The 17,232-nt window shown below is 46.2% G+C and overlaps 1 protein-coding gene across 1 annotated transcript; it reads left to right on the forward strand.

Annotated features, from left to right (window-relative positions):
- The first annotated feature begins 6,085 nt into the window (after positions 1-6,085).
- On the forward strand, positions 6,086-16,021 carry LOC129713348 (nucleoplasmin-like). Its single transcript, XM_055662335.1, has 9 exons — positions 6,086-6,995; positions 7,709-7,794; positions 9,066-9,176; positions 9,280-9,373; positions 11,023-11,159; positions 11,255-11,283; positions 11,365-11,395; positions 13,476-13,534; positions 15,485-16,021. Exons 1-8 carry the CDS (start codon positions 6,938-6,940, stop codon positions 13,512-13,514), a joined length of 585 nt encoding a protein of 194 aa, XP_055518310.1. The 5' UTR covers positions 6,086-6,937; the 3' UTR covers positions 13,515-13,534; positions 15,485-16,021.
- Positions 16,022-17,232: the final 1,211 nt, after the last annotated feature.

Here is a 17,232-nt window from a genome sequence, read left to right on the forward strand (position 1 = left end):
TCGAATGTCAAAATGTCTTTATTTTTTTAGAAGGAACTGCAGATGCTGGAAATTGGAAGGTAGACAAAAATGCTGGAGAAACTCAGCGGGTGCGGCAGCATCTATGGAGCGAAGGAAATAGGCAACGTTTCGGGTCGAAACCCGGAAGGGTTTCGGCCCGAAACGTTGTCTATTTCCTTCGTTCCATAGATAATCAGTCTGAAGAAGGGTTTCGGTCCGAAACGTTGCCTATTTCCTTTGTTCCATAGATAATCAGTCTGAAGAGGCAATGTTTCGGCCTGAAACGTTGCCTATTTCCTTTGCTCCATAGATAATCAGTCTGAAGAGGCAATGTTTCGGCCCGAAACCCTTATTTCCTCCGTTCCATAGATAATCAGTCTGAAGAAGGGTTTCGGTCCGAAACGTTGCCTATTTCCTTTGTTCCATAATTAATCAGTCTGAAGAAGAGTTTCGGTCCGAAACGTTGCCTATTTCCTTTGTTCCATAGATAATCAGTCTGAAGAAGGGTTTTGGGCCGAAACGTTGCCTATTTCCTTTGTTCCATAGATAATCAGTCTGAAGAGGCAATGTTTCGGCCCGAAACCCTTATTTCCTCCGCTCCATAGATAATCAGTCTGAAGAAGGGTTTTGGGCCGAAACGTTGCCTATTTCCTTTGTTCCATAGATAATCAGTCTGAAGAGGCAATGTTTCGGCCCGAAACCCTTATTTCCTCCGTTCCATAGATAATCAGTCTGAAGAGGCAATGTTTCAGCCCGAAACCCTTATTTCCTCCGTTCCATAGATAATCAGTCTGAAGAAGGGTTTTGGTCCGAAACGTTGCCTATTTCCTTCGTTCCATAGATAATCAGTCTGAAGAAAGGGTTTCGGCCCGAAACGTTGCCTATTTCCTTCGCTCCATAGATGCTGCCGCACCCGCCGAGTTTCTCCAGCATTTTTGTCTACCCTGTCTTCATTTTCAGACAGCACGTTGAGACTTTGTTCTCATGACTACTGCCAGGAGCGACACTAAGGAGCCTTGAATCTCTTTGTCAAAACAATGTATTGGACACGCCTGTCAACCCTCTCCACATCGAAGAAAGCAGACCTGATTTCAAATCCATTGCTCAGGAACCAATCCCATGAACCTTTCCTGCGCCCTCTTTGTTGTTCACTTCCTGAAGTTCTGTAACTAAACCTGGGTAGACTAAAAGCTAATTGGAGGAATACCATCTCATTTTTTACTTGGGCAGTTCCAACCCATTGATTTCTCTAACTTCAAGTAACCTTTACAACCCCTCTTTCCCCCCCCCCTCCCCATCCATCCCTCTGCCACCCAAGTGGTACCAGCTTCAAAGTCGTCTCGTTGAGTCTCACTGTCGAGACTTGGTTTCACCTAGGCCACAGCTAGCTGTTTCCTTTATCATAGTCTTTTTTTGTTGCATATCTTTCATTCGCTTGTTCCATATCTCTCTACATCACCGTCTATATCTCTCGGATCCCTTTCCCCAGACTCTCTGAAGTCTGAAGAAGGGTCTCCACCCGACCCGAAACGTCTCCTCTCCCTCCTCTCCAGAGATGCTGCCTGTCCCGCTGAGTTACTCCAGCATTTTGATGTCTATCCTGGGTGGAGTACTGCAGTTGTGGAACCATCTCTGCTCCAGTTTGCCGAGGTTCATGTCTTTGTGTTGTACTCCTTAGCTCTATTCTGAAAGCCCATGATCTGGCCCTGTCTCTTCACTTCAAACATTTATGAACATCTAGCCCCAGGTTCCCATTTTCCAACACTTGTTCTTCCTACTGGAGTATTTCTAAGGGAACCTGCAAGTTAATAGGAATATTTTGCCCCAGCCTTTCCAATGGGAGCAAGTTCCAAGCCCACCACTTCCTCTGTGTGTGTGTGTGGAGACATTTCTCCAGAATTGTTGACCTATCTGACGTTTGGTCTCTCCTACACACGCCAACAGTCTCTATTGTAGCATGGATAAATTCATTCATTCATCATCGTTGAAAACATTAGCGACGCAGTGGTGCTGGCATCCGACGGGAACGCTGATGGACTTCCGCTGCTGGAAGTATCGGATTTTGGTGTGTGTGCTTTATCATCATTCCTTAGCAATGCCATGTACGACAGTGATCGCAACTTGTACTGAAGTGTGTGGATGGCCGTTGGCTCGCTAGGAGCTCATCCGCTCTTTGACAGCTCTTGTTTTTGGTCCTGCTGGGGGGTCAATAGCCCCTCCTCACCTGGCAAACCAGGTGGGGGAGACGGTTTAATAGTTGACTATCCGACCATGGAGCGGGTATTACATGGTACCCGTGGCGAGGGGGGAACTCTCCCCCCGACCTGGCTTGAATGGATAAAGAAAAGGTGCAGAATTGTTAAAACCATTCATTTTTAATTATTATATAACTGGGGAAAAGATATGCCATTATATCGTTGTGACATTTGTCACTCTATTTCTTATCTCACATAATGTTAAATTTGTGAAACAATTACCTTCGTCTAAGTCACAAATTAATTTCAAAAAGTAAGAGTGACTAAAAACATCTCCATTTCATGTTCAAGAAGGAACTGTAGATGCTGGAAAACGAAGGTAGACAAAAAGTGCTGGAGAAACTCAGCAGGTGCAGCAGCATCTATGTGGAGCGAAGGAAATAGGCAACGATTCGGGCCAAAACCCTTCTTCAGGTTGTGGAGTGGAGTCAACTGCTTGCTTTCGCGGTTAGTGCCTCTTGATCGAGAGCCAAGTTGCGGAGCAGATTGAAACCATTACCCCAATAATCTGAAACTAATTCTGATTTCAACTAATCCTTTTCACTTAATAACAGATGAAGTTGGGCTCATCTTCTCTCGAAGCCTGACCCATGAAAGACTGCGCTTTGCAGCCACGCTTGGGTCTGCTGCAACCGCAGTGTTGGGGCGGGCATGCATGGTGTGAGTGAGACCACGCTGAGCACAGCATCGCTCCATGTGTGCCTGTATTCAGCACACAATGAGCTGAATGAGTCTCGACCCGAAAGGTCACCTATTCCTTCACTCCATAGATGCTGCCTCACCCGTTGAGTTTCTCCAGCATTTTTGTCTACCTTCGATTTTTCCAGCATCTGCAGTTCTTTCTTAAGCATGGATAGCAGGTTGGCTGGGGGCTGGGGGGGGTCAAGGAAAGATTGTTCACCTCGCGGCCCTGTTTCCACCAATCTTTCCACCACACAAGAAGCGACAAGGCAGACACCACCGTATGCAGATGCCGAGAAGTGCGTTCAGATCTGGCCGAACAACTTCTAATCTTTTGTGTGTGGACTCAATCAATCAATCAACCTTTATTGTCATCTTGCAAAGCAACAGTTGTACATTGCAAAATGAGAAGACATTTCCCAAGGAATACCAGAGCATCGCACATAAAACTTAAACATTTCACACATAATAAAAACAATCCAGACCCTGATAAAACAGTACGAATAGTTAAAAAAAGTGGAGGTAAAAAACAGCAGCATTAAAATACAAGTAAAAACAGTCATAAAATGTCCAGGGCAACTGATTTAAGTGGCCAGTACCAGAGTTATTAAATTGTCAGTGCAAAGCAGCAGAATCAGGTGGAGTGACTATTTAGCAGCCTCACAGCCTGTGGCAGGAAGCTGTTTAGCAGTCTGGTTGTCCGGGCTTTGATTCTATGGTATCTCGACAAGAAGAAGAAGCAGGTTGGCTGAATAGCAGAAGGCAACGAGTGGGCAACGCAAGGGTTTATTTCTGGGTGGCTGCCAGTGACTATTTGTGTTCCTCAAGGGTCAGTGCTTGAGGCACACGGCTTCACCTTGTATACCAATGACTTGGAAGAGGGAATTGGCCAAGTTTGCAGATGCTACGGAACTTGTTGGAGGGGCAGGTAGTGTAGAGAAAGCAGGGACTCTGTAGAAGGGGTTGGGAGAGTGGGCAGAGAAATGGCAGATGGAGTGTAGTGTAGCAAAGTGTGGAGTTATTCTGTGAGAAGGAGTGGGGGGGGGGAGACAGGAGGAACCACATTGCTTCCCCCCCCCCCCCCCCTCTCCAATCCATCTGCAAACTGTGTAGACACAAGGAACCGCAGATTCTGGTTTACAAAAAAAGACACAAAGCACTGGAGTAACTCAGCGGATCAGGCAGCAAACGCCACCTACCCATGTTCTCCAGAGATGCCACGTAACTCACTGCGTTACTCCAGCACTTTGTTTCTTACTTTCATGGAAACGAGGAACTGCAGGTGTTAGTTTACCAAACAAAAAAAAACACAAAGCACTGGAGGGTCAAGCAGCATCTCTGGAGAACGTGGACGGGTGACGTTTTGGGTCGGGGTCCTTCTCGAGACCCCAAGAGTTGATGGAAAGCAAGAGTAAGAGGGAGACAGAAAGCATCGAGGGGGGAGGAGGCTGGAGTGGAGGGGAACATTGTGATTAGTGCGGGTGTCAGAGGTTATGGGGAGAAGGCAGGAAAATTGGGTCGGGAGGGAGAGATAGATCAGCCATGATTGAATGGCAGAGTAGACTCGATGGGCCGAATGGCCTAATTCTACTCTTATTTTCAATGAATGAAAATGAAAATGTAAAAACTGCACCCGCTGAAAAACATTTTTTTTTAATGCAGAGGTTTTCATATTATTCCACTGTGCAGGTACAATACAGGTGCAGCTTTTCATTGTTTATCCCTGCAACCTGGCATTGAAACAGTTAAACGCAGAACAGTCCAGTCAGCCTTGGCTTTAATTGGAGTTAATCCAATCTACACACAATTACTTTCACCTGACACTGGCTCCTTTATCTATGAAACCAGAGAGAAAACTGTGCTGCTTTATTCTGTCTGAGGGGTAGACAAGGTGAGTACAGGTGATGTTTCAGCTTAATGTGCCAGAGGCTGTAACAGGAGTGAAGTTATCCAAATCTGAAGGAAAACGAGTTGTGTGGAAAATAAATCAGGAATAGCAACAATACTGTGAACAGGAGACAAAGGGGAGACACCTCTATTCGCTACAAAACAGAGTGGGCATTACAGCAAGAACAGGTAGTATTAACAAGATTGAGGATAGGACACACTCACCTGAACAGCACATTAAAAATATCGGGAAAACACCCTACTGGGCTGTGTGAGGAATGCCATCAGCCGGAAACAGTTCAGCATGCTCTAGTTGCATGTAGGAGATATGAGACAGAAAGAGGATTTATGATCATTGAAATGAGGAAAATTGGATTGACAGAAATATCAGTAAAGAACATTCTAGAGTGTGGAGGGAAAGGAAAAGGAATAAAGTTGTTGTTTGGCTTGAGGGCCTCTGGGCTTATAAAAAGGATCTAATATAAAGACATGAGTACTGTGGAATGAAGCCACAAGGTGGCAGCAATGCAACGTTGATGGATGCTGGCTGCCGTAAAACTCCACAAAGAAGAAGAAGAAGAATAGGGGTGAAGGCAGACTCCATGCTCTGAACTTTCTTGTCCAGTCTAGGGATGGTCTTGGTGAAAATGTGGTGGGTGAGGGAGTGGGGTATTTGGAAAATGGAAGTCATTAAAGAGATGACGGGTGTGTGAGATGGCATTGGTTGGGAACAATTAGACCGAGGGGGGAAGGATGGAGTCGAGGTTTGTGGAGACCATTCCAGCCTGTCCTGCTGAGTTATTTTTTGTGTCTATCCATGGTCTTGGTGAAAGATGTGTTGGGAACGGCCATTTTGATGCTGGCTTTGGCCTTTGGGAGTGGTTGGCTTGTGTGATTCCCCAATGTGTTTGTCTGTTGCCACACAAGCAGCAGAGGGCTATTAAGTGACTACATTCCATTTGCCGTTCTACACGGGTCCCCTCGTGGTTGGATGGGGGTGTGCGTACGCGCGTGTGTGTGTTCGCTTGATGTGTTTGACTGTGTTAAAGACCGCTGAAGCATTAGTGTGTCTGTTCTTCTGCATTCACTGGGTCTCCAAGAAGCTTTGGTTGCACGTGGCATTAGGTGCATTTGGTAAGGCTGCTGCCTTAAAGTGCCAGAGGCCTGGGTTCAATCCTGACCTTGGGGGTCTATGTTTGTGTGGAGTTTGCAAGTTCTCCCACATGTGTTGCTCTGTGCTCCTCCCACATCTGAAAGGTTTGTGGGTTAATTGGCCTCTGGAAGTTGCCCAGAGTGTGTCGGGAGTGGGTGAGATAGTGGGGTAACATGGAACTAGTGTGAGCAGATGAGTAATGGTCAGCATGGACTCTGTGGGCTGAAGGGCCTGTTTCCATGCTGTATCTCTAAACTAAACTGGACAGGGGTGGGGATAAGTGTTGAATGTTTGAACTGTGGAATATTGGCCAGGACCCTGATCTTTATATAGTGCCAAAGGATTTGGTGGAGATGCATGTTTCTGCAATAGATTGACTGGGCCTTATATTGGCTGGAATTTAGAAGGATGAGAGGCAATCTTATAGGAACATATACAATTCTCAAGGGATTGAACAGGCTAGATGCAGGAAAAATGTTCCTGATGTTGGAGGGGGAGTCCAGACCCAGGGGTCACACAGTTTAAGATTAAGGGGTCAGCCATTTAGGACTGTGATGAGGAAAATCTTTTTCAGCCAGAGAGTTGTGAATCTGTGGAATTCTCTGCCACGGAAGGCAGTGGAGGCCAATTTACTGGATGTTTTCAAGAGAGAGTTAGATAGAGGTCATCGGGCTAATGGGATCGCAGGATATGGGGAGAAAGCAGGAACGGGGTACTGATTCTGGATGATCAGCCATGACCATATTGAATGGTGGTGCTGGCTCGAAGGGCTGAAGGGCCTACTCCTGCACCTAGTTTCTATGTTCCCTTATTGTATAAATGCATCTATGTGTGTGTCTCTCTCTCTCCTCCTGCCAGTCCCACTGGATGTGACCTTCTTCCAGGGTATAATATCGATGATTTAACTTCACCGCATCTCGAGTAGAATTCTCTGTCTTTTTTTTTTGCAGTGTCGAAAAAAATGATTTCAAATAAAAGTCTGGCCAGCAAAATGGAGAAGCCAGTTGCTGTACTCTGGGGTAAGGGACACATGGTCTCGAACAACGCCATCCTTGCAGTCACTTTAATGGGTTTTGCGTTGTGCATAGTGTAATTTTAAAATCAAATATCATGATCTTGATATGAATGTACAACATAGAACAGTACAGCACAAGAACAGGCCCTTCGGTCCATTCTGCCTGTGCTGAATAGAATGCAACACCAACTTGTATCTACCTGCACACCCTCCATATCTCACTCTTTCCTGCATATACGTGTGCCTGTCTAAAATTATTTTAAATGCTGCTATCGTATCTTCCTCACTCCAAACGCTGTACATTTAAAAAAAAAAAAAAATTAATTAAAAACAGGCCCATAGGGTTTGCTCAGAACAATTAACCAATTTGTAGGTTAATTGGCTTGTGTTTGTATACTTGGTGGACTGATTCCTGGGATGGCAGGACTTTCATATGAAGAAAGCCGGGGGCTTTGACTCTGACATCGGGAGGAGAATGGGGAGAGATAAGTCTTTGCCTTCCATCACAGCGAGGAGGAGATGCGCTGTGATGGATGTTTGTGTAAATTGTGTTGTGTCTTGGTTCTTTTCCTTGTGTGTATGACTGCAGAAACTAAATTTCGTTTGCACCTCAACAAATAAATTGTATTGTATTGTGTGCGGGGAGTTGGCAAGGCCGTAAGGAGCGGCGATGAAAGCTGTTTTGTGTGAATGAAGCTCTATTGATTTTGCCCGCAGGTTGCGAGCTGAACACCACACAGAAGACACAGAAGTTTGTGTTTGCAGAAGATGATTCTGACGAACATCACTTGGTCTTGAAGACGGTAATGAGGATCTCTTGTCCTTGGTGGATGGGTACCTGTAGCTTGTCCCATCTTCTTCCTTGCGGGGGTATTTGGGAGGCCTCCTTGTGAGGTGGCCCATCCCAGTTTGAGAAAGGGTCTCGACTCGGAACGTGGCCCGTTCCGTCTCTCCAGAGATGCTGCCCATCCCGCTGAGTCTCTCCTGGCAGAGCCTTGTGAAGCCTAAAGGGCCTTTTCCACGCGCGATTGGTTTTTCACCGACATGAAAAAGTTCAACATTGTAAAATCCAGCGGCGACCCGGAAAAGGTGCGACTCTTTGGGCGACTACACACGACCGTACAGGCTTCACTTGTCGACATGTCGCGGGGTGAGGCTTGTACCGTCGTGAGTGATCGCCCAAACAGTCGTACCTTTTTCTGGTGGCCGCTGGATATTCAACGTATTGGAGATTTTCGGTGACCTGCTTACGACTATAACTGGTGCCGGCAAGCATTGTTCCCTGAAGGTGGAATCTCATATAGATAGGGTGGTAAAGAAAGCTTTTGGTGTGCTGGCCTTTATAAATCAGAGCATTGAGTATAGAAGTTGGGATGTAATGTTAAAATTGTACAAGGCATTGGTGAGACCAATTCTGGAGTATGGTGTACAATTTTGTCCGCCTAATTATAGGAAGGATGTCAACAAAATAGGGAGAGTACAGAGGAGATTTACTAGAATGTTGCCTGGGTTTCAACAACTAAGTTACAGAGAAAGGTTGAACAAGTTGGGTCTTTATTCTTTGGAGCGCAGAAGGTTAAGGGGGGACTTGATAGAGGTCTTTAACATGATGAGAGGGATAGACAGAGTTGACGTGGATCAGCTTTTCCCACTGAGAGTAGGGAAGATTCAAACAAGAGGACATGACTTGAGAATTAAGGGACAGAAGTTTAGGGGTAACATGAGGGGGAATTTCTTTACTCAGAGAGTGGTGGCTGTGTGGAATGAGCTTCCAGTGGAAGTGGTGGAGGCAGGTTCGATTTTATCATTTAAAAATAAATTGGATAGTTATATGGATGGGAAGGGATTGGAGGGTTATGGTCTGAGCGCAGGTAGATGGGACTAGGGGAGAATACGTGTTCGGCACGGACTAGAAGGGTTGAGATGGCCTGTTTCCGTGCTGTAATTGTTATATGGTTATAAGTCGCTGAAAAAATTTGCGTAAGTGCAACAGGCCCCTTAGCGTTTCACCCCTGCGTCTATGTTCTAGTCACCTTACAATGAACGCTGACACTGCATGTGTTCAAACCTCCAGATATGTTTGGGTGCCGGTACAAAGGATGAACTGAATGTCGTGGAAATAGTACCAGAGGATGGGAGTCTGCCAGTCCCCATTGCCTCTCTACGCCTCTCCTCCTTGCCCATGGTTAGTCTGTCGTGCTTGGCCCAGTGCTGCCATGGTCTTGTGCACCAGAGTATTGCCACACTCTCTGGGTAACCCTCTCTCCCTCTCTCCCCCCCTCCCCCAGGTTGTCATTAGTGGCATAGAACTGACCTCGCCTGTAACCTTCAGACTGAAGTGTGGGTCTGGTCCAGTCTACTTAATGGGGGAGAACATGATATGTAAGTACAACAATTGTTTGACCATCGCCCGCTTAATTTTGCTTCCCTGTGTCCTTCTGGTCGTTGCTTCCAAGTTTTGAGTTACAAGTAGTAGGGTTTGGTTTGTTGTCATGTGCACTGAGATACAGTGAAAAGCATTTGAGTGCTATCCAGTCAGCAGAAAGACAATGTGCAGACAACTGCAGATGCTGGTTTACACTGAAGTTAGGTGCAAAATGCTGGAATAACTCAGCAGGCCTGGCAGCAGCTCCGGAGAGAAGGAATGGGTGACGTTTTGGGTTGAAGGGTCTCGAGCAGAAACGTCACCCATTCCCTCTCTCCAGAGATGCTGCCTGTCCCGCTGAGTTACTCCATGTTTATCTTCACAGAAAGACTTACATGATTACAATCGAGCCATGGACAGTGTATAGAGACACTAAAGAGTGTGCGGCGAATATAGAATTGTAGACCTGCTTCTGTGGCAAGCATGCAGATAGCCACGTGGGTTGGAAAACCAAGAATGAGATGGAAAATTGTGGGATCGAATTAAGTTCTAATTCTGTAAATGTCCTGTGAATATCAGAGGAACCTTCGAGGTATAAAACCAGAGGGGCCGAGATAAGGAGAATAGAATGGATTTCCCTAGGTTAGGGGAGTGTGGAAGTAAAAGGCATTGGTTTAAGTTAAGAGGGGACAGATCGAAAGTGAACCCAAGGGGAAAACTTTTCCACGCGAAGGGTCTCGACCCAAAATGTCACCTATTGCTTTTCTCCAAAGATGCTGCCTGTCCCTCTGAGTTGCTCCAGCATTTTGAGTCGATCTCCATCTAGATGGTGGTGGGTATATGGAGAAATTGGGAGAGGTGGGTTCAATGGGACATGTAAGGCATTTGGGCAGATGCTTGGTTAGAAATGTTTGGAGGGATATGGGCCGGGCTCAGGCAAGTGGGTCTAGCTCACCTAACCAACTTACTGACTTGGAGATAGATTGACAGGGATTGCAGGACTTCAATTTGAAGAAAGACTGGATAGACTCGGCTTGTACACGCTAGAATTTAGAAGATTGAGGAGGAATCTTATAGAAACTTACAAAATTCTTAAGGGGTTGGACAGGCTAGATGCAGGAAGATTGTTCCCGATGTTGGGGAAGTCCAGGACAAGGGGTCACAGTTTAAGGATAATGGGGTAATCTTTTAGGACCGAGATGAGAAAATCATTTTTTACACAGAGAGTGGTGAATCTGTGGAATTCTCTGCCACAGAGGCCAGTTCATTGGCTATATTTAAGAGGGAGTTGGATGTGGCCCTTGTGGCTAAAGGGATCAGGGGGTATGGAGAGAAGGCAGGGATGGGATACTGAGTTGGATGATCAGCCATGATCATATTGAATGGCGGTGCAGGCTCGAAAGGCCTACTCCTGCACCTATTTTCATGTTGCATTGAAACATAGAAAATGGGTGCAGGAGTAGGGTTATTCGACCTGTCGAGCCAACACTGCCATTCAATATGATCATGACTGATCATCCAAAATCAGTACCCTGTTCTGGCTTTTCCCCCCCAAATCCCTTGATTCCATCAGCCCCAAGAGCTAATTCAATCTCTCTTGAAAACAGCTGAAGGGCCCGTGTCTGTGTTGTGTGTGTCTCCATGTTCCTATCATTGTAATTTCCAGTGGAGGATGAGACGTGGGAAGCGGGGGATGAGGAAGAGGAGGCGGAAGAGGAGGAGGAGGAGGAGGACCTTGAGGAGGAAACTCCGCCAAAGAAAGTCAAGAGGCCGGCGCCCACCAGGAAAACCGGACTTTCCAAGGTGACTGGTATCTGCTGCTGTATTGGCACTTGCAAAAATCCTCGCCCAAATTGGTGATCAATAACATGATTCTCCAACGATTTCCTTTCTTTCAGAAGAAACGATTAGACACGGACAAGGCAGAGTAAGTGCGGTTCTGCAGGACATGGTTATTTGACTCTCTGAGGAATTGCCACTGATTTAATTACCTGTTTCTATTTTCCAGAGCAGTATCAGGCGATAAGTTGCCAGCCACGGTACGTTGCATTTGAGTCTACTGCCAAGCTAATGGCATTAATACTTTCTGAACTGCTGGCTGTAATATCAAGCTCTTTATTTCCCTAGCTCTGGTTAGTTAAATATTCCTGCAGGAGTCTCTGGGATCAGAATTAGTTTAGTTTATAAACACTCAGCGGGACAAGCAGCATATCTGGAGAACATGGATAGGTACAAAGTGCTGGAGTAACTCAGCGGGACAGGCAGCATCTCCTGGGAGAAGGAATGGGTGACCTTTAGGGTTGAGACCCTTGTTCAGACCTTCATGTTCAGATCTTCATCTGAAGAAGGGTCTTGACCAGAAACGTTACCCGTCTCTTATCTCTAGAGATACTGCCTGTCCCGCTGAGTTGCTCCAGCATTTTGTCTATCTTCAGTTGAAACCAGCATCTGCAGTTCCTTCCCACACATTAGTTCCGCTTTCTTTGGTTGAAATGCAGTGCTTTTCTTCGAAAAATACTTTACTCAGAATTTAAAATGCATTCAAGATGAGAGCAGTGAAAAAACTCCTCCAGCATTCTCCGTGTCACTAGTGCCAATTCAGTTGTGTTCTCCACTTACCTTCCACCAAGCACTTGTGCCATTCCTCTGGTCATAAATTATAGGAGTAGAATTAGGCCATTCGGCCCATCATGTCTATCCCACCATTCAATCAATGCTGATCTATCTCTCCCTCCTAACCCCATTCTCCTGCCTTCTCCCCATAACCACTGACACCCGTACTAATCAAGAATCTGTCTCTGCCTTAGAATTATCCATTGACTTGGCCTCCACAGCCCACTGTGGCAATGAATGCGTCAGATTCACCACCCTCCGTCTTCTTTCATGTGGCTGCACGGCCTAATGTTGTAGGTCAACTTGTTCTATTTGATCTTCTGTGTGTGTGTACGTCGAGTTGATTGCATTAGTCGAAACAGGGCGGACCACGTGAAGGTTGCAATCTTCCACCCCACCACCCTTAATGTGGTGCAGGGATGTCCCTTCCCTTATTCGATGGGTGCCCCCCCCCCTCTCCCCCTCCCTGGGAATAGTCCCAGCTTACTCCACCTCGCCCTATAACTCAGACCCTCTCATCCGGGCAACATCCTCGTAAATCTTCCCTGTACTCTTTCTAGTTAGACGCCTGTTCTATAACATGGCGAATATGTAAACTGGGTATTACATAGAAACATAGATGCAGGAGTAGAGGCCATTCGGCCCTTCGAGCCTGCACCGCCATTCAATATGATCATGGCTGATCACCCAACTCGGTATCCTGTACCTGCCTTCTCTCCATACCCCCTGATCCCTTTAGCCACAAGGGCCACATCTAACTCCATCTTAAATATAGCCAATGAACTGGCCTAAACTACCTTCAGTGGCAGAGAGTTCCACAGATTCACCACTCTCTGTGTGAAAAATGTTTTCCTCATCTCGGTTTTAAAGGATTTCCCCTTTATCCTTAAACTGTGACCCCTTGTCCTGGACTTCCCCAACATCGGGAACAATCTTCCTGCATCTAGCCTGTCCAACCCCTTAAGACGGCTACTGAAGGATGCGGACAGCTTTTATCAATTGTGTGAGCTCTCCTCTCTCAGTGTGAGCACTTGGGCATAAAAACCAGAGTGGGATCGGGACTAGTGGCAAGACCAAAGTATTTAAATGCTTGCATGGTGAAAGATGAGAAGTGGGAGTACCACTTCCCTGTATTAACTCCCGAGTCCACAAGAGGGCAGTTGAGACAATTGTAATGTTGAATGTTTAAGAAAGAACTGCAGATGTGGAACATCAAAGGTGGACAAAAATGCTGGAGAAACACAATGGGTGAGGCAGCATCTGTGGAAAACTCCGTGGGTGAGGCAGCATCTGTGGGAAACTCTGCAGGTGAGGCAACATCTGAAGAAGGGTCTCGACCCAAAACGTCGCCTATTCCTTCGCTCCCTAGATCTCATGTTAATGGACACTCCAGGACACCCCTGGCAAATGACAACTTTGCTACTCATCTCCAATCCTCCACAGCCTAGAAGTAGGAGATGCTGACAAACGGTGCACTGCGATCTAATACATTTTTTTTAATTTTAGGGAAAGGATTCCAATAAACCTAAATCAGCCAAAAACTAACAGCTTGTGGATTTGAAATGGTAAGAATCGTGGAACTGAAGTTGTGTATTTTGGGTTAGGCTGCTGGTTTGTGGTGGGGAGTGATGTGTGGCAGGGTCTGGACAAGGGTCCCGTCCTGACCTGAGGAGCCATTGTCTATCTGTGTTTTCCACAGATGCTGCCTGACCCATTGAGTTGTTCCAGCACTTTTTTTTTGTGTGTAGACACAAAATGCTGGAGTAACTCAGTGGGACAGGCAGCATCTCTGGAGAGAATGAATGGGCCACCTTTAGAAAGGAGAGGTGGGAAGGAATTTCTTTGGCTGGAGGGTGGAGAATATATGGAATTCATTGCCACAGACTGGTGTGGAAACATAGAAACATAGAAATTAGGTGCAGGAGTAGGCCATTCGGCCCTTCGAACCTGCACCGCCATTCAATATGATCATGGCTGATCATCCAACTCAGTATCCCGTACCTGCCTTCTTTCCATACCCCCTGATCCCCTTAGCCACAGGGGCCACATCTAACTCCCTCTTAAATATAGCCAATGAACTGGCTTCAACTACCCTCTGTGGCAGAGAGTTCCAGAGATTCACCACTCTCTGTGTGAAAAAAGTTCTTCTCATCTCGGTTTTAAAGGATTTCCCCCTTATCCTTAAGTCAATGGATATTTTTATTATATAAGTGGAGGCCAAGTCAATGGATATTTTTATGGCAGAGTTTCACAGATACTTTGGGGAGAGCAGGGGAGAGATAAGACTTTGCCTTCCATCACAGTGAGGAGGAGATTCGCTGTGATGGATGTTTGTGTAAATTGTGTTGTGTCTTGGTTCTTCTTCTTGTTTATATAACTGCAGAAACTAAATTTCGTTTGAACCTCTGGGTTCAAATGACAACAAATAAAATCTAATCTATCTAAAAAAAAAAAATGTTTTACGGATGTCGGAGGTTATGGGGAGAAGGCAGGAGAATGGGGTTGAGAGGGAGTGATAGATCAGCCATGATTGAGTGATGGGGTAGACTTGATGGGCCGAGTGGCCTTATTTGGCTCCTAGAAGTTATGAACTTTGTCTGCTGTGTTTGAATGATCATCTCACTATGGTCCTCAAAAAAACAACTCAATGTTGATCTTGGAAACTCTACCATCCCATCAAGAGGATTACGGAACTCTGCTCCTTGGTACACTGGGTAGATGAGTGCGATCACACTCATCCTTGGACCCCGCCTTTCCTCTCTAGTCTTATATCGGGTGGAGAAATTAGATATCTTCAATCCGCAAACTGTGACCCTGACTCGATGGATAGAAACATAGAAAATAGGTGCAGGAGTAGAGGCCATTCGGCCCTTCGAGCCTGCACCGTCATTCAATATGATCATGGCTGATCATCCAACTCAGTATCCCGTACCTGCCTTCTCTCCATACCCCCTGATCCCCTTAGCCACAAGGGCCACATCTAACTCCCTCTTAAATATAGCCAATGAACTGTGGCCTCAACTACCCTCTGTGGCAGAGAGTTCCAGAGATTCACCGCTCTCTGTGTGAAAAAAGTTCTTCTCATCTCGGTTTTAAAGGATTTCCCCCTTATCCTTAAGCTGTGACCCCTTGTCCTGGACTTCCCCAACATCGGGAGCAATCTCCCTGCATCTAGCCTGTCCAACCCCTTAAGAATTTTGTAAGTTTCTACAAGATCCCCCCTCAATCTCCTAAATTCTAGAGAGTATAAACCAAGTCTATCCAGTCTTTCTTCATAAGACAGTCCTGACATCCCAGGGATCAGTCTGGTGAACCTTCTCTGCACTCCCTCTATGGCAATGATGTCCTTCCTCAGATTGTGGAGAGTGAAGATGGTGCGTTAATAGTTGCTGAAACTCTCACTTGGAATCAGAAGCACTGTCCCACATCAGATGGGGGGGGGGGGGGGCTACTGAATGTTGATTAATGTTGAACCTTGTTACAATTCTGCTCAGCTCTTTATTTCCCCTCTGCAGGTCATTCACGGACACGAGGGGATTCAACTTATTTTTGTACCGATGGTGAAAATGCATTGAAATAAAGTTCAGAACTCATTCACTTTGTCTGGCTGGTGTGTGCAGTAAACTGATGAGCATCCAATAGGCTGTAACACAGCCAAGTTTTTAATGCTGTTAACTCTTGGCTGAAGGAAATGCACTTAATTATTTTTAAAGTTCTTTTTTTGAAGTTCTAACGTTTGGGGAAAATCCCTTTAGTCAGGATCTGTAACAGAAGAGTTGAGAACTCCACAACTCTGCTGTGTAACATTTGAACTAAAGTATACTGATCCCCCACCATTGTTCAAGGGTTGTGCAGCGGTAGAGTTGCTGCCTCACAGCGCCAGAGACCCAGGTTCGATCCTGACCACGGGTGCTGTCTGTACGGAGTTTGTACGTTCTCCCCGTAACCTGCGTGGGTTTTCTCCAAGGCCTTCGGTTTCCTCCAACACAACAAAGACGTGCAGGTTTGTAGGTCAATTAACTTGGTATAAAAATGTAAAATTGTCCCGAGTGTGTGTGTGTAGGATAGTGTTAGTGTGCGGGGATCGCTGGTCGGTACAGACTCGGTGGGCCAAAGGGCCTGTTTCCATGCTGTATCTCTCAACTAAACTGAGGCTTGTTTTGCAACTGATTCTGACTTGTGACCTATTGAATAACATTTGCCGGCTGGTTTGCTTTGGTGATACAGGTTTAGCTAGATCAAATGCAGGCAAATGAGCAAAAACAAAATGCTGGAGGAACTTGGTGGGTCACAGCATCTGGGGGGAATGAACAGTTGACACTTGGGGTCTGAACCCTTCTCTAGTTTGAAGGATGATCCTGCCCGTACCTGCCTTCTCTACATACCCCCTGATCATACCACCTGGGACACTACCTGGCCTGGGTTCCTGCGTTTGGCTTTAGCTCATGATCTGCTGTCTGTCTGTGGGACTGGCCAAGGAAGGTGCCTGGGTCAGCATGGACAACTTGGGCTGAAGGGCCTGTTTCAATGCTATGTAACTGCAGAGACACTGGTGCATGCAGTATCTTAGTCTGAAGAAGGGTTTTGGGCCAAAACGTTGCCTATTTCCTTCGCTTCCATAGATGCTGCCTCACCTGCTGAGTTTCTCCAGCATTTTTGTCTACCTATGATTTTTTTTTTTTTAATATATGGGGTGGGGGTGGGGGTGTGAAGGGCAGGGAGTTGTGGTGGAAAGAATTTAGAGTTGTGGAGCTAAAGAACTTGTGATAAACTGTAGACAAAAATGCTGGAGAAACTCAGCGGGTGAGGCAGCATCTATGGAGCGAAGGAAATGGGCAACGTTTTGGGTCGAGACCCTTGGTTGTCTATCAACTGCTAGTCCAATACTAACCTGTGGAGGGCGGTGTCTCCTCACCGTTACTCCACACAGTCGCAGTGTTGAGGCTGGTCACAAACTTTCATTCAAACTTTCTGTCAATGGGGACAAAAATGCTGGGGAAACTCAGCGGGACAGGCAGCATCTCTGGGCAGAAGGAATGGGTGACTGTTTGGGTCGAGACCCTTCCTCAGACATCAGGAGACCATTGTAGCAATAGATGTCATTTGCCAATACATGTCTTCCATGGGAAAACGCACAGAGTTCGTCTCAACTGCTCTTGTGAGTTGTTTGTTTTATCAAGAAGTTGAAATATCTTCCTGATCAGGTTGGTGGGGGGGTAGAGGGAGAGAGAAACTCAAGTCAAGTCAAGTTTATTTGTCACAT

This window comes from Leucoraja erinacea, chromosome 35, assembly GCF_028641065.1.
Source record: "Leucoraja erinacea ecotype New England chromosome 35, Leri_hhj_1, whole genome shotgun sequence".
Taxonomy (NCBI): Eukaryota; Metazoa; Chordata; class Chondrichthyes; order Rajiformes; family Rajidae; genus Leucoraja; species Leucoraja erinaceus.